Below are 16,490 nucleotides of genomic sequence, written 5' to 3' on the forward strand. Positions count from 1 at the left end.
AACCTAAGCCGGAGTGGCACAATGAAGACCCAATGCAGCCAAAATAAAAATAAACAAAATTTTAAAAACTTTAAGAAAGAAATGAGACACAAAATGGCAAACATTCTCTGGCTCCTCATGGACAGAAAGTAGGATGGTGGGTGCCAGAAGCTGAGGCAATAGGGAATAGGGACTTACTGTCTAACAGGGACAGAGTTTGACTTTGGGAGGATGAAAAGGTTCTAGAGATGAGTGATAGTGATGGCTGCACAGTGCTGTGTGTTTACTGCTACCAAACTGTACACTCAAGATGCTCAAAATGGTAAATTTTGTTATGTACTTTGCCACAATAAATAAAAAACAAAACAAAACAAAAACACCACTCTGGACTTGCCTGATGGTACAGTGGACAGAAATCCCCGTGATACACAGGGCTGTTGTTAAGGATTGAGTCAGATAATGCGTGGGATTACTGTATCAAAGGGTTTTAAGCAGGAGAGAAACAGCATCATATTGTTTCTTAGAAAACTCATTCTAAGGAGATCCACTAGGAGGCCAGAGCAAATGTCCAGGGGCCACAGAGGTGGGATGGAGGGGTGTTGAGGAGGTTTTAGCTGATGGAATGGGGTGAAGGAGAGGGTAGAACTACAGATGACCCCAAGTTCCTGGCTGTGTGACTGGGTCAGCAGGTGGTGTTGATAATAACATGAGAAGCACAGAAAAAGGCACGCTGGTGGATGAGCTGAATTTGAGATGACTTCTGAGTTGAGATACTGTTTTAGAAGACAGTTCTAGATTCTGGTTTGAGCTCAGTGGAGACGTATGGTTTGGAGATAAAGACTAGTAAATCTTGAGATTTGCCTGGTAGTCCAGTGGTTAAGAATCCACCTTCTAATGCAGGGGATGCAGGTTCGATCCCTGGTCAGATCCCACATGCCACTGGGCAACTAAACCCACACACAACTAGAGAGCCTGTGCACTGCAACTAAAGAAACCTGCACGCTGCAAGCAAGATTCAGTGCAGCCAAAAAAGCCCCACAAAACCCTAGAAAGTCTTGAGCAAGGAGGTGGTGTGTTTATTCTAAAAACTAGGAGGCAAGGGCAAGAGTCGGAAGGATGAGGGAAGGGAGAGTGGGTGTGCCACCTGCATAAAGATGCATGTATGTCCCTGGGCCTCCTCTGGCCTGGTGGGAGAATTCCTGGGAATCACAGCTTTGACTAGCTCCCCAGGGCGTTCTGCACCCACCGCTGTCGAGCACCCAGGCTGAGCCAGTGAGGAACTGGCTCCTTCACAGGAGTCTGTCCACAAGAGCTGGACTCAGGGAAGGGTGGAGGGGTGGTGCTCAGGTGCTAAGAGTGAAGCTCTTAGCAGCCTCACCCCAGAACGACTTCTTTCCTCCTGGGACACGAGGGTATGGGGTTCCCCTTCTTGGAGGAGTGACTGGACAGAAAACACAGACCTGGGGGTGGGAGTGATCTACCACAGGGCTACTGGAGGACAGGCTGGCAGTCCCCTTAAAAACGGACAACCAGCCCAAAGAAAGCATGGTTTCCTGGGTCCCACACCCTCAGCTCTGCCTTTGACCCAACAAAAGAAAAGAGTCTATGAACAGGCAGAAACTTTTGTTTGTTTGTTTTAATTTTAAAAAGAAGTCCCAGTTTTCTCTTAAACTCTATTCTTAGTTTTTCAGGGACAGACAGAAGTCTGTAGTAATGACATCAACTCAACATCATCTGGTGACTTCCGGCTTTCAGGACAAAGACATTTTCCCGGAGTTGTCCTGCTCGTCAGCGAGGACAGCTCTCCAGGTATGGTCCAGTTCAAGGGTGTCTGGGTTTACCCTGGCAAAGGGGCTTGCGTGACAAAGCATGAAGCACTGGACAGGTAGCCTAGGGCTCCTAGGCCTTGCAGAGCTTAACTGGTACCTACCAGGCCTGTGCCATTTAAAGGACCCCAACCAAGCAAACACTCATCTTCCCTAATGTTCTCTGCTATCCACTAGCCCCTCCACATTCCTCTCAGCTTCTACTTCCATGAATCCATAATTATCAAAAGGTACAATGGCCTGGGCTACAGCGGAAGCTGTGGTTGGGCAGCCTTTGAACGCTCACCTTTTACCAATATTGAGAAAAGAGAAACAAGGGCTGGGGCATGCAGATCACCAGAGACAATGAGATGACCCCTTTCTCCCCCCAGTTCAACTCCTAGTACCTACCTCAGGCAGGGTCCTCGTGTGAGAGGACCCTAAGGAAGCTGAAAGTTAAGGCTGCTATCAACCTGGCCCCTTTCTGGCACGTGAGAAAAGCTTCCTAGAACTTTACAAAACACTAAGGTCACAGGACCATACAACCCCAAAGCTTTTCTTCTAGAGCTGAGTAAACTGTACACTTTGTAAAAAACAGGTATGAGTAACAAGAGAGGGCACCTTTAGCCATGGGCCCCTTTCCGGCCCTCTGCAGGCATCGACCCAGAATCCCTGAGCCTCAGGTTCTATGTTGTCTCAAGACACCTTCTTCACCTCAAGCAGCCATTGCTCCATTAGCCTGCATTTAACCCAACATCTCAGCAGCAACACATAGAACTATAAAATACAGCTTCCTTGTAGTAGACATTACCATCTGAGACCCAACCAAGGCCTCCCTCTCTCCTACAAAAAAGACTCCATAGGCCGAGGGTCCAGATTCTTCCTCACAGATAGGACTTCTCCAATCCACGGGTTCAGTGCTCCCAGACCATCTACAGAATCTAAGAGGAAACCCAAGCTTCGCTACCTAGATGGGCTCGAGGAGGGGAACCAAGCCCCAGCAGAGGTGACTCAGTAGAGAAAGCCCGAGGCTGGCGGTGGCCCCTGCATCCGTCTCCGGTGGGCTGGTGCAGAACAGTGGCACTTCCCCACAGGAGTAGAGAAGTGCCCTCTCTCTCCCTGACCCCCAGTCCTTTAACCTCCTCTGGCCGGGCCAGTGATTCCTGCTCCTAGTCTGTGGCCTGACTGGAGAGTGGCTGGGCTACTCTGGGAGGCGGGGGGCGAGGATGATAGGTCACTGACTACAGACGGGACACCAATGCGATCCTGGACCAGGCAGGTCCCATTTCCTGAAGCTTGGATGGCTGCCGCCGCTGCACCATCCCCCAGAAGACAGGCCTCACATGCAGCAACAGCACATGCGTGGGGAACAAGACCAGGGCAGGGGACCCCAAGCGTCTTTTCCACAAGGAGAGGGAACTATGTACAGCAGGAGGAGGGCAGAGTCTGGCCAGGGACACCCCCACTTCATCTCATTCAACCAGGAGATCAAAGCGCTCAGCAGCTTCAAACTCAGCATTCATGGCCGCGGCCCACTCATCCAGCTCCGATTTCTGAGGGAAGAGAAATGGGGGGCAGGTGAGTGGAGAGGGGGCATGTCGGCTGTGCATCTCCACCCATACTCTGCAGGTACTGCCTTTCCACCACAACAGCCAGGGCTGAGCCCCGGCCCTGCCTGTGACCTGATGTGTCTCCCCATGCGTCTGACATGGTAGCAGAGGAAGACCCCTGCCCCTCACTCACCAAAATCTCCGGCACCTTCTTCTTCTTTCGTTTCTCTTTGACAACCAGAGGGGAGATTCCAGGGAGAGTCGTGTCTGGGGCCCAGGGCTTCACAGGGACCCTGGGGACCTCAGCCAACTTTGAATCCACCACAGGCGAGACTCCAGCCAAGTCTTCAGCTGCCAGCAGCCCCTCAAAGCCAAAGCAGGACCGGCGGCCTGGGGTGGAGGTGGACGCAGAGCCCAGAGTCTCCAGGCGGCTATATGAGCGCCTGACCTTCTGTGACATTTCCAAGTCTCTGGCGTCCAAGTCTCCTTTCCAGGAGTTGGACTCAGCATTCACGGGGCACAGCACAGGAGTGGAGGGGGCGGTGACAGGGACACTGCAGGTCTGGAAGAGGTCCTCCTTAGTAAGCTTCTTGCTAGGAGGGTTGTTTTCTTTCTCCAATAAAGAAGCGAGCTGCAGCAGGACAGAAGAGAGAATGCCTCCAGTTATTTAACTGTGTTACTTACTTCAAGAAGGGCTCAAGGAGATTTAGGGTGAAAAGAAAGACCCACAGGACCTAAAATGTCCATTCAGTCAATAAGTCCTTATTGGTCACCTGCCACGCACTGGGAAGACAGCAGGGAAGAAAACAGAGAAGACACCTGTTTCCACGGAGCTTCCATTCTAGTGGGGAAAAGACCACAGGGGGAATCATGTCATATGTTCAAGGCGTTAAGCACTTTGGGAAAAAAAACAGAACAGGATGGAGCATATATGAGGTGAGCTAGAATATTACGTAGGTGTAGGTCAATGTAGGTCTCACCGAGATAGAGGTAGCACATGAAGGAAGCAAAGGAGTCAGTCATCCAGAGGAGAACTGTCCTAGGTAGAGAACAGAAAGGGCAAAGTCCTGAGGTGAAACTGTGCCAGTCAGGGTCAAGGAACAAGAAAGGCAGTGAGGGTGAAGTGAGAGGGAGTAAGCCGAGATGCTGATGATGGGATTCGAGAGGTAACGTGGGTGTTATAGGGCATGTTTCGCAGGCCACTATAAGGGGAGGCCCAGAGAGCCATGGCAAGGTTGCAAACAGGGAAGCACTTAATCTGACATGTGTATTAAGACATTCACACACTGGTTTCTCATAACTCCAGTCTCAGCTCTAGTGCTGCTTCCTCAGAGAGGCCGTCCTGCCGGAGCCGTTACAGGAGGTCCTGCCCGTGATAAGGTCATGAAGAAAATACCGGGCAGGCAAGGCCGTCCGGGACCCCATCCATGATGAGGTCACGAGGAAAAAAACCTGACAGGCAAGGCCGTCTAGGATAAGGGACCCTCCAGGTTGGCCTCAGCCTCTACCCCACCCTGTATCCTCCCCCCTTTTCTGCTGTTCTTGTTTGCCCTGCTGCGGATTCTTATGTTGCCTGCCGAGAGCTCTCCTGCTCCTCTTTCACTGAATAAAGACCAACTTAAAACCCTAATTAATAAATCTCCTGGACGCTGGTACCCTATGAAGGGGCCAGGGATGAAGGAAATGCTTCAATTCAAACCCTTTTGCTGGCATTCTGGCTTGTGTGATAAATATGTGCTCTCATTACACAAAATGCTCTTGATTGTTCTAAACATCCTAAGCACAGTACGCTAACGAAAGAAACTATTAAGCATAGGCCCCTTCACGGGGTGAGAAAAGCTCCACAAATATGATAGCCACAAATGTGCCTAATAGAAAATACTTTAGATAGAGATTAGCTGGTGACTTCTTGCAGGTAGTTAACTTTTAGACTAAGAGCCTGTTTTGTGCCATATCTGCTGTTTCTGCAGTCCTTCGCATTTCTGTTTTGTAAAAATGTAATCCTATCTAGTTCCCATAGAGATGATGCTTATTAGAAAGAAAATAGATTAACTATAAGAAAAACAGGGTCGGCTACTGAAGTTGCTTAAGTCACACCAGGTGCAAGCCATAAAATGTTAGCAGGCCTGAAGGCCAAATGATAAGAAAGACTCTTGTGAACGAAAAAGTATGTGGGTGACATCCTGTTTCTGTTGAAGGTCAAGTTGCTGTCATGTATTGAGATGCCCTGTGTGTAAGCAATATGCACTTCCGCCAAAGATGTTGTTAAGGGTATAAAGGGGCCGTGCAAAAATAAACTTCAGACTCAGCCCCAAGCTTTGTCTCACTGTCTCTCTCTCTCATTCACCGACGCCGTTCATCCTGAGGGTTCCCCTGGATCCTGCTGGGGCTGGACCCCAGCACGGTCCCTTACCATGGAACTGAGACCAGCCCCTCCTTACCTCTGCCTATCACTCTCTGTCACAGTGACCCCCTTCCTGGCCAGTGGGATCACTACCTGATTTTGATTGTCTGCTGGTTGGCTGAGACCTCAACTAGAATGTGCATGTCACACATGAGCAGGTGTCGTCATCTGTCTGGTTGACCTGGCCTATGCCCAGCACCTTCAGCAGAGCCCTGCATGGAGTAGGTGTTCAATACATAGAGGCTCAATTGACTTTCACAAAACTTGACACTGAGCTTGCTGATAACTAAGGTGAGAAACAGGACAAATTTAGTGACCCTTGTCGTTTAATAGAATTACATTAGTTATCATGAGAGACATTTCCTGGCTACAGGCCCTGGGGAATCTATCCCATCAGTCTTAGTAAAAGGGATGCTGAACAAAACGAGGGTCACCCAGACTACCACTTTGTCAGTCCCCACAGCCATCCAAGTCCTTGCACATTTTTTTGGTCCAATATCCCATGAATCTATCATTCAACCAATAAGAATGGCCACCATAAGGGAGACAGAAGTCTCTGCCCTCAAGACAACAAATATACAAAGTACTCTTGGCTATTCATAATGCCTATCGGGAAGGATGTGTGTGTGATGGGGCTCTCCAGCAGTAGTCCAGCAACACTCCACCTTTACCTTACTTCATGCTCCCAATGTCTCACTTTAGGACTCCTTTGATGTCCTCCTACTTGGTCTTGGAGTCCCCAGAAGGCTTTCTCCAACCCGTTCTCCAACTAGACCCAAGAAGGATCTTTCTAAAACACCCAAGGCTGCCTCAGTCACTACCTTGCGACTCTCCAAAGCTGCCCACAGAACGAAGGATGAAGTCCAAGTTCATCAGGGTCTGCTCTGGCTTAACACACTCCCTCTCCTGACAAGGTCTACTGCAGACACACCAAAAGTGCTGTTCCTGAAACCTTGTGCTTTTCCTTGTGGACTCCAGGTGTCTACAAACACAGCTTCCTTTGCCTGGAACACTGCTAACTTGTCTTCAAAGACTCAGTTCAAACACCTCTGTGAACCATTCCCTGAGCTAGCTGGTCTGGGTTAGATACCTTTATAGCATCTACTACTTTCTTTAATACAGTCCTCAGCATACTATGTTATCACTTGTTTTTCTCCCCAGTTGACTACAAGCCTTGGAAGCTACTCAAAGGCAGGTAACATTTCTTATTCATTATATCTTCAGGTGCAGATCTGTTAATGAGACACCTTTAACAATAACTTCTGCTAAAATAGTTCAAGACATTATAGGTTACTGAGAAAAAGAGGCTAGAAAGAAGAAAGAGTAGTGACACCCAGCTCAACTTTAAAAGGAAAATGGTAGAGAATACCAGGGCATTAAATGCACCAAGTGTGCAGGAAGTAAGCAAGCCTGACAACATATGTAGGTGTCCAAAGGCAAATTGTTTCAAAATACAGCAAAAACAACTCCCTGGGCAGACATGAGTGAGTGAGTGAAAGTCGCTCAGTTGTGTTTAACTCTTTGCGACTGTGTAGTCCATGGAATTCTTCAGGCCAGAATAATGGAGTGGGTAGCCTTTCCCTTCTCCAGGGGATCTTCCCAACCCAGGAATCGAACCCAGGTCTCCTGCATTGCAGGCGGATTCTTTACCAGTGGAGCCACAAGACATGAGCCGCCATTATATTCCGCCCCAGCTCTAGAGTGTCTGTCCTGGATTCCCCTTAACTAAGAAAATGAAAATGAACTTACCCGGGGGCTTCTTCGAGGAGTGTTAACAGATGGGATCTGTGGAGACGAGTTGATCACACAGCTGACTTCCAATCCTGGCTCCCCACCTACAACCCCTCTCTCAGCCCTCACCTCTACGGTATGGGCCACGATCTTCTTCAAGACGATGGGCTTTCTGACTGGAGCCTCCTGAGGTGCCTGGAGAAGAGCAGTGAACATGAGTTCTACATTAGCCCAGGGGCTTCCGAGGCAGGAGGAACCTGAGGCTCACCTTAGGCCAGATTTCCGGGAGGGTGTTTGGGAGATCAGAGCCTGATTTCCGCTGGGACCTCCGCAGAGACCGAGTGGGAGTTGGGGCGCTGGGTCCTGCAATCAGAAAAATTTAGGAGGTAGGGGAGGACTCTAGGCCTCAGAGTCTAGACAACAGGTTCTGAAGAAAGCGAGAAAAGGTTCCCAAACAGGCCCTTTGGGGGCGCCTTCCGGGCCAGGAGACGGGGGGGCGAGGGCGTTCCTCACCGAACGGTTCAACCCCACCTCCCTCGCGCGCCCCCTCCGCTCACCGGGGCACTGGGCGGCCCCTCCGGACCGGGTTCGTCTCTCGGACATGTCTAGCTTTGGTCTCTATCCCCTCTGCCGCAGGTACCGCCACCAAAGCTCGCGCCAACCCGAAGGGTAAGCGTTCGAATTACCCGCCTTGCCCGGGAGGAAGCGGAAGTGACGTAAGGGGGAGGGCCCCGAGCTCCGATCACTCCTTTTTCCACCCGCCTCCACGTCTAGCGTCTACAGGGGAGGGGTCACTGACCTCCTGACGTCATCAGCGCGCGCCGCACCCGGAAGAGACGTGGCAGCCGAGGGATAATCGGAGCGTTCTGAGCTGGGGAGAGCTGGGCGAGAGCTTGGCTGAACGTGGTCTGACCTTCCGCGCTTCGGCCCGGCGCTCGCGCCCGTGGGGACCGGTGCCGCAGCCGATTAGTAACACAGAGAGTGGGGTCTGTGGAGAAGGTGGGGGCGGGGCATGGAGGGGGTGGGGCTCAGGAGGGCCCTCTGGGGGCGGGGCCGGTGGTATCGGAGAGACTGATGGAGGGGCCTGCCCTAGGATGGGATGAGGGACGAATGCTGGGGTCTCAGGAGGCGGGACTTATGCAGGGGCCGCGGCCCAGAATGTAGAGGGATGGTGGGCGGGAGTTTGGGGTTGGGGCGGATACGAGCGGTGTCTAGGGAAGTTAAGAGTGGAAACAAACTGGGTTGGTAAATGTGTAGAGGTCAGAAGAACCTGGCTCCCTGCCAACTGTGACACCTTCCTCAGGGTCGACTATGGGACTTTGCAAGTGCCCCAAGAGGAAGGTGACCAACCTATTCTGCTTCGAACACCGGGTCAACGTCTGCGAGCACTGCCTGGTAGCCAATCACGCCAAGGTGGGTGTTCAGGGTAGAGCAGCGCACTAGGTGGGCAGGTCCTACTGACTTCCTCTAAATTTAGAAAGGTCTGGCCCTAGAATGGAAGCTCCACAAGGGCAGGGACTTCGTTTATTTTCTTCACTGCTGTATCCCCAGTCCTTAAGACAGAGTCTGGCACATGATGTGTGCTCAATGAATGTTTATTGATTGGTCAAACAGAAGAATGAATCTCCTCTGTGATGACAGAAAAAGAGGCACCTGGGCCTTGGGGAGATGGGCTGTGGAGCCCTGGCTCCAGTGTGACCTCCTTCTCCCACTTCAGTGCATCGTCCAGTCCTACCTGCAGTGGCTCCAAGATAGCGATTACAACCCCAATTGCCGCCTGTGTAACATACCCCTGGCTGCTCGGGAGACAACCCGCCTCATCTGTTATGGTGAGGCCCCGGTACCTTGGGGGTGGGGATCTGGACAAGACCAGTGTGAGTGGTTTCCAGTGACTCCCCAAGCAGCAGGACAGTGAGACTTTCAAGCTTGGGAGGCTGGAACTCAGATTCTGGTCCCACTAGGTAACTTACTTGCTGTGTGAGCTCAAGCAAGTCATTTTCCCTTTCTAGGCCTTGGTGTTTTTCCCTAAAAACTAAGCTTCTAGTTTCCTCCCTGCCAATCTCTTGGGTGTGGTTGTGGCTGTGAGCAGTAGCCGGTTGTACCTATAGTGAGCTGAAAGCATGGGGCTCTTAGACGTTCAGGATCCATTTCTAATTCCAACATTACACAGAGAGGAACCGAGTTTCCCACAGTAACGTCAGTTAAAAGAAGTCAGCAGAGGCATGTGTTGTGATCTTGACCCAACTCTGCTGTAAGAGCCTTAGCTCCACTTTTTGAAGGAGCTAGTGTAAGAGAGTGAGCTTAACATATGTGTTTCTCACTGTGAGTGTGTGTTTATATGTGCATGAATTAAATGTGCATTGTGTCTTTATCTGTGTTCACTAGTACTGTGGGTGAGTGAATGGGTCAGTGTTGTATGTGAACATACGAGCACGTTGTGGGGTTGCAGAATTCCTGGGTGTGAATGCTTGGGTGTTAGCATACTTGAGTGTATGTGAGAGTTAGTGTGCCCATAAGTGTGGATACAGGGGATGGCACTTGTGTTTGACTATGTGTATATAAATGTGTGCATTTGTGCCGATGGATGTGTACATGCATACAGTTGCCTGTGTATAGGTCTAGTAACCTTTCGAGCTCTTAGCCCAGTGAGTTTGTGATGAGTGCAGGTCCAGCGAGGACTCCTGGAGAGTGTAGGTGGCATATTCTTCCCACCTCCCCCCACCCCCTAGTGGGCTGGGCCGCCTGGTAGCATCTGCCTTGTCTTAGTCAAGATTGTGGTGGCCAGGAAGACCAAAGTCTTAAGGAACACTGATATAGTTGACCTGGGAAGGAGGGGGCCCTGGGCTTACAAAGATGTGTGCAAATATCTCTGCAGTGGGCTAGTGGACTAGGAGTCCTAAGTGTCTTCTTCATGTCTCTTCTCCACTGCTTCATGGGCTCTAAGATCTCTTCCACTGGGCCTGCCTCAATGAGCGTGCTGCCCAGCTCCCCCGAAACACAGCACCTGCTGGCTACCAGTGCCCCAGCTGCAGTGGCCCCATCTTCCCTCCAACTAACCTGGCCGGCCCCGTGGCCTCTGCGCTGAGAGAGAAGCTGGCCACGGTCAACTGGGCCCGGGCAGGACTGGGTCTTCCTCTGGTGAGAGTCTTTCTGCCCTGGGTCGCATCTGGGCCAGAGGGGTGGGTGCGGATAGCACTGGGCAGACTGGTGACATCCGTTCTTTCCTCCAGATTGACGAGCTGGTGAGCCCAGAGCCTGAACCTCTCAACACTTCCGAGTTCTCTGACTGGTCCAGCTTTAACGGTAAGTGGTGGTTTTCACTGCTGATGGGGTTCTTGCCTCCTTGCCCTGCTGACCGCTCTCTTCCTGTCCGTAGCCAGTGGTAGCCCCGAACAGGAGACAGCCAGCGCTTCTGCTGCCCCAGCCTTCTACAGCCAAGTCCCCCGGCCCCCTGCTTCCCCGAGCCGGCCTGAACAGCACACGGTGATCCACATGGGCAATCCCGAGCCTTTGACTCACGGTGAGCTGGAGAATTGTCCAGGCCAGAGGGGGATAGAAAGGGGGGTGGGTATACGGAGGGAGCTTGGTAGTCCACCCACCACCCACAGAACCCTTCCTGTTTCATCAGACATCACCTCCCCACCTCCCCAAGAGCATCACCTCCCCAAGATGCTCTGTCAGGCTGAGAAGGGCCGGGGTCTCCTGTCCTCCCCCTCCCCACCCCGTTCTGGGCCAGTTTCCTGAGCCTGTGGATGCCGGTGGCTCTGCCCCTGCAGCCTCAGCCCCGAGGAAGGTGTATGATACGCGGGATGATGAGCGGGCACCAGGCCTCCACCGGGATTGCGATGACGACAAGTACCGGCGCCGGCCAGCCCTGGGCTGGCTGGCCCAGCTGCTCAGGTACATGGGGTCAGGTGGGGCAGGAACAGGGAATGCTAGGAACGGGGAGGTGGGGAGGTGAGAGCCAGAGGCCCTGGCAGGACAGTTTCATGATAAAGGAGGCCTGTCCTGGGTAGTAACGGGACCTGGTGTTGGGGCCCTGCACGAAGGCCTGGGCTGGGGTCTGCCTCTCTCCAGCTCTTTCCTCACCTGCTCCGTATGAGGTTCAGACTCAAGCTCTTGAGGCCCCTTCCTGCTCTGACACCTTCCCGGTCTTTGTGACCCCTTACGCCTAACACATTCAGGCTTCCAGAACACAGCTGTTGCCTCAGCTGCTTGGAGCTGCACGATCATCCTTGTAGCGGGCAGGCGCAGGGATGAGCCGCCCCCTCTGCCCCCACGGCCCATTTGAGGAAACAAGGCTCAGGGCTGGTGGCACTGGGGCCAGAAGACGAGGGTCGTGGCTGGCACTCCTCTCCCAGCCGCAGGGCCACCAGGGACCGGAGGCCTGACCTGACTTTCCCCTCACCCCCCCAGGAGCCGGGCTGGGTCCCGTAAGCGGCCGCTGACCCTGCTGCAGCGGGCGGGGCTGCTGCTGCTGCTGGGGCTGCTGGGCTTCCTGGCCCTACTGGCCCTCATGTCTCGCCTGGGCCGGGCTGCAGCTGACAGCGACCCCAACCTGGACCCGCTCATGAACCCTCACATCCGTGTGGGTCCCTCCTGAACCCTTGCTTATGGCCGGGCCAGCTTAGGACCTGGGGGCCTGAGGAGGGGGGTAGGGGAGGGCGTCTGGGGGGCCCTTCCCTGTTGCTCTCTCTCAAGCCTGAGACACTAAGATCCCAGACCCAAAGTCAAGTCCACCAGAGTGGTTGCAGGCTAGGCCTGGGGTCCCTGCAGATCAAGCATTTGACCTGCTCCTCCTGGGTCTCCAGCTTCCCCCGCCCCCCGCCATCTCCCCATTTTTCCTGCCGACCAAAAGGAGCCAACAGGTGGAAATAAATGATAGACTTTATTAAAACACCCGAAGCAGCCTTTTCCTTCCCCCTTCTCAGCCCGGGTCCCAGGCTTCAGTGGCTCTCTTCCCGGTACTGGATGGCAAGAAACTCCAGGGACAGGCGGTTGAAGAACATGGCCCCGTTGAGAACTGGGCAGAGGAGAGAGCCCCCGTCAGCCTTGCCTGGCCCCTCCTTGCTGTGTCTCTGCATTCCAAAGCTCCCCCCTCCCCCTGAGTCCACCTCCCTCTCCTACTCACTCAGGATGGTCAGGGAAAAGCAGCGAAGAAACTTGTCATATGTCATCTCAGCGTAGAGTGACCCCATGGCGGCCCAGCAGATGCTTATCACCTGGGAGAACTGTAGGCCCCATCCCGTGGGAGAGTGGCCCCTGACACAACAGTGGGGTTTCCATCAGCCCCTGGGCCTGCCCGGACCACCTCTCGAGCCCCCGCCCCGGCCTACCATCAGGACAACGGTGTAGCGGAAGCTCATGCGGTCATAGCGGTAGGTGACCCAGAAGTTGTGGACGTCGCTGGCAAAGACAGCCAAGTGTATGAAGAAGAGCATCAGTGCGGCCATGGTGAGAATCATGCCTTGTGGGAAGAAGAGCACGGCCACGCGGTCCCGCCACCGCATCATGGCTGGAGCACGGACTCAAGGCGGGCCGCAGAGCTTGAGCAGGCAGACACTGTCCAGGAAGAGCAGCTGACCCCTCTGGTTCTAGAGCGTCCAGCCTGGAATAGCTGTGGGATTCTAGAATAAGAAGGACATTATAGAGAACAAGATTCTAGAACATGGGCTGGTTCCAGCCAATACCGGGTGTTTCATGGATGGCCAGGGCAGCTCTGAATTGGTGGAGAGTGCCGGGCTAAACGTACAGAGCAGGGGGCCTTATCGGAGGAAGGGACAGCGCTCCCCATCCCAGTTTGTGCTCTGGTGTGAGTCTTCTCACTGAGTCTGCAACATGTCCACGCTGGAGGTAGTGTGGTCACATTTCACAGATGAAGAACTGGGATCCAGAAAAGGGGAGGGGCATGTGGATCCACAGCACCTTTTAGGTGGGTGAGAGGTCAGGTGTGATCTCATCTATTCAAGCCTCTCCGGTGTAACTGGAGGGTGTAACCAGGTGAGGGCAGGCCTGAGCTGGATCACAAGCTCCAAGTATTTGTTCCAAACTCCTGATGGAAGGGAAGGGACAGTGGATCCTCCATAGCTGTCCTGGGACCTTCCCACACCCTCCCCAGGCATGGCCTGGAGAGCAAGTGGCTTTTCCATCTTCTCCCAGATGTTCTTCCAACACATGACGCTGACCAGCTCTCCCCTCTGCCACCTTCCCGCACTTGGCATCTTCACACCCCTTGCCTCTACTGTGCCAGGAGTCCCAGGAGAAAGCTGGGATTGGTGGCACAAAGCCTATTTTACACACAGGCCTGGGGCACAGAGAGGGATTGTCTGCTCAAGTTTTCACAGACAGTAAGGGACTTGGTACTGAGACTAAGGTCCAGTTCTACCCAAGGCTGTGGAATGGGCAAGAATAGAAGCCAAGAAAAGAAAACTACATGTGAGAGGTGAGAACTCCAGGACTGTCAACAAAATACGGCTGAAAACTGGCCCCAAATGGTGTGGAGGGATGTGCAATCTCCAAGGAACTAAAGTAGAAAAAGTTGATTTTGAACTTGGCCAGCCCCACTGCCTCTTGCCTGACTGCCGCAGAAGTCGGGTCCCAGGCCTGGCCAAGATCTGAAATCTCCTGCCTTTGGAAGGAGTAAGGTTAGAGCCTGACCCATCAACCATGGTTGCTGCCCAGTGTCATTAATCACAAAACCCTCAGACCTCATCTTAACACATTGAAGGGGTGATGCCTGATCCCCTGCTGTGTTCACACTGTTGAAATACTTGTTCACATTTTAGGTTTCATTTGAATACAGATCAACTTTTTTTTTTTTTGTTAGGTCTCCTACCTCAATGCCATTTTAAAAAGTTATCCAAGTAGAGTATGTTCTTGAGGAAGATTTGCATGATTCCCAAGCATACAGAGGAATCTTCCTCCACACCCCTCCCACAGAAGTAACCCCTTCAACAGTTTGGTGAGTGGGCATCTTTTGAGTCCCTTCTTGATATAACTTCATACACCTGCATGTATGTATCTACATGCATAATTTTAAAAAAATCACACCATACATATTGTTAAAATATAATTTTAAAAAAGTTAACATGGGACTTCCCTGGTGGTCCAGTGGCTAAGATTTCATACTCCCAATGCAGGTGGCCCGGGTTCAGTCCCTGGTCAGGGAACTAGATCCCACATGCCACAGCTAATACCAGGCACAGCCAAGTAAATACATATTTTAAAAGTTAAAAATATACTTAGAGAATAAACACATAACTAAGATATATTAACTGTTCAGTGAAGAGGTTCCCCCTCACTCATGTGTAATGCATCATGAGGAGCTAGATATTGATAGGCATTTAAAGAAGAGTGTTAGGACATGATTACTAGATACAAGATTGGTTGATGTCCTACAGGGCAATAGAAACAAAAATCTGAGGTTATTTTTCCACTGGATATTTCCACTGGAATTGTTTCACATCTCTCTAACACTATCTAAATAGCAAGATCAAACAAATGTACACTCCTATGGGTAATTAAATAGTCCTTGGGGGGGCTTGTGAAACAATGCCCCAGTATGGTATTGCAAGGTCATGCTACACTGTCTTTATTCCAACTGTTGGATAATTTTTCTTAACAGTATTCTGTGATTTTTTAAGTTTATAGATTTCCTGGAGTAGATCTAAATCTTTATACTCTTCATTTTTCTTAAGATGATAGCTTCATAAGCTGAAATCTTTATATATATATATATATAGTCTCTGAATATCCCATAGATGCAGGGGTCAACAAACTTTCTGTGAAAAACAAGATAGTAAATGGTTTAGGTTTTGCCCGCCAAAGAATAAATAAAGTGTTTTCCATTCCACCCCGGACCCCCACCCCATCATATGTTACAAAGACCACACTGACAAAGTCTTTTTCTCCCTTTTTATCCATTCAAACACAGTGTGTCTCAATTTGAACTCCCAAGTCTTTCCTTACCTTCAGTTCTTTACTTCAGTGAACAGCTGGTACATTTGTCCCAACCAGAAACCTGAGAATTATCTTCAACACCTCCACTTAACCCCTCAAGGCAGCACATTTCAACAGTCACTTGAAGAAACAAAGTGTTAGTCTTTCAGTAGTGCATGGGCTGTAGCCTGGCCAGGTTCCTCTGTCCGTGGGATTTCCTAGGCGAGAATATTGGAGTGATTTGCCATTCCCTTCAGGGGATCTTCCCAACCCAGGGATGGAACCCAGGTCTCCTGCATTGCAGGAAGATTCTTTACCACTGAACCACCAGGGAAGCCTTATCAGTGACTTAAGATCTACCAAGTGTGTCTTCTCAGGGTATAACAGGAGTTCTCAAATTTAAGTGCATCAGAATTACTTAAAGACTTAAAAAAATAAGCTAGGTCTGAGGGGAGCCCAGAGTCTTTACAACTCGCCACAGGTAATTCTGAAGGCTATTCTGATGCGCGTCAGAGGACCAGGCCACGAGAAACACTTCTCTTGAAGCACTGTAGTTTTCCTTTAGTCCCCAAGTCGTGTCTTTGAGACGCCACGGACTGTAGCCCGCCAGACTCCATGGGATTTTCCTGGTGAGAATATATGCATTTAATCCTCACAGTCACCTTGTGAAATATACATATTTCCCCCGATATTAGAAATGAAGGAAAATGAGCTGCTGCCCGCCCCTTCTCCCCACAACAAGGCAGTGGCAGGATGCCAGGCACACGCTTTCTGGCTCCACTGGCCCGCGCTCCCTCCACTGCATCTAGGGACATAGTGTGGAAGCCACGACTTGTCCTCCTTCCGGGAAGACAGCGACCCAACCAGTTCTTCCATCTGAGAAGCTGAGGGGGAACCCAGGGCTCTCCCGGAACCTCTGAGCTCGGGGAGAAAACATGCGGGGGAACTCTAGTCTCGAAGGACTCGAGGCTGCAGGGGGACGTTTCACCTGAAGGACTGCCTCGTTTCAACAACAACTTTATGGCTCCCGGAAGTGCCTCCTCCCTGTCCCCTGCCCGGCCTCACGCCTGTGGGCTGCACTTG

At 51.6% G+C, this 16,490-nt stretch overlaps 3 protein-coding genes across 7 annotated transcripts; 1 reads left to right on the forward strand and 2 right to left on the reverse strand.

Moving 5' to 3' along the window:
• Positions 1-1,605: 1,605 nt before the first annotated feature.
• LOC122430609 (sororin-like) lies at positions 1,606-8,165 on the reverse strand. 2 transcript variants are annotated; one of them, XM_043451329.1, is made up of 6 exons: positions 8,027-8,165; positions 7,738-7,832; positions 7,599-7,664; positions 7,488-7,523; positions 3,528-3,965; positions 1,606-3,337 (listed from the first exon to the last, which is right to left on the reverse strand). In XM_043451329.1, the coding sequence occupies exons 1-6, from the start codon at positions 8,070-8,072 to the stop codon at positions 3,257-3,259; spliced, it is 762 nt and encodes a 253-aa protein (XP_043307264.1). In that variant the 5' UTR covers positions 8,073-8,165; the 3' UTR covers positions 1,606-3,256. The 2 variants fall into 2 exon arrangements, with proteins under 2 accessions (XP_043307264.1, XP_043307263.1); XM_043451328.1 differs by having other exon boundaries at positions 7,488-7,664.
• A 116-nt stretch (positions 8,166-8,281) lies between these two features.
• Positions 8,282-12,370, forward strand: ZFPL1 (zinc finger protein like 1). 3 transcript variants are annotated; one of them, XM_043451339.1, is made up of 8 exons: positions 8,282-8,455; positions 8,773-8,882; positions 9,187-9,298; positions 10,414-10,607; positions 10,700-10,772; positions 10,846-10,989; positions 11,246-11,369; positions 11,654-11,879. In XM_043451339.1, the coding sequence occupies exons 2-8, from the start codon at positions 8,781-8,783 to the stop codon at positions 11,727-11,729; spliced, it is 825 nt and encodes a 274-aa protein (XP_043307274.1). In that variant the 5' UTR covers positions 8,282-8,455; positions 8,773-8,780; the 3' UTR covers positions 11,730-11,879. The 3 variants fall into 3 exon arrangements, with proteins under 3 accessions (XP_043307274.1, XP_043307273.1, XP_043307272.1); XM_043451338.1 differs by lacking the exon at positions 11,654-11,879 and adding an exon at positions 11,886-12,370 and having other exon boundaries at positions 8,283-8,468; XM_043451337.1 differs by lacking the exon at positions 11,654-11,879 and adding an exon at positions 11,886-12,370 and having other exon boundaries at positions 8,284-8,455.
• On the reverse strand, positions 12,339-16,454 carry TMEM262 (transmembrane protein 262). Of its 2 annotated transcripts, XM_043451341.1 has the most exons (5): positions 16,396-16,454; positions 15,438-15,625; positions 12,806-13,096; positions 12,601-12,700; positions 12,339-12,492 (listed from the first exon to the last, which is right to left on the reverse strand). In XM_043451341.1, exons 3-5 carry the CDS (start codon positions 12,980-12,982, stop codon positions 12,416-12,418), a joined length of 354 nt encoding a protein of 117 aa, XP_043307276.1. In that variant the 5' UTR covers positions 12,983-13,096; positions 15,438-15,625; positions 16,396-16,454; the 3' UTR covers positions 12,339-12,415. The 2 variants fall into 2 exon arrangements, with proteins under 2 accessions (XP_043307276.1, XP_043307275.1); XM_043451340.1 differs by lacking the exon at positions 16,396-16,454 and having other exon boundaries at positions 15,438-15,668.
• Between the last annotated feature and the right edge of the window lie 36 nt (positions 16,455-16,490).

The sequence above is a fragment of the Cervus canadensis genome, chromosome 29, assembly GCF_019320065.1.
Source record: "Cervus canadensis isolate Bull #8, Minnesota chromosome 29, ASM1932006v1, whole genome shotgun sequence".
Classification (NCBI taxonomy): domain Eukaryota; kingdom Metazoa; phylum Chordata; class Mammalia; order Artiodactyla; family Cervidae; genus Cervus; species Cervus canadensis.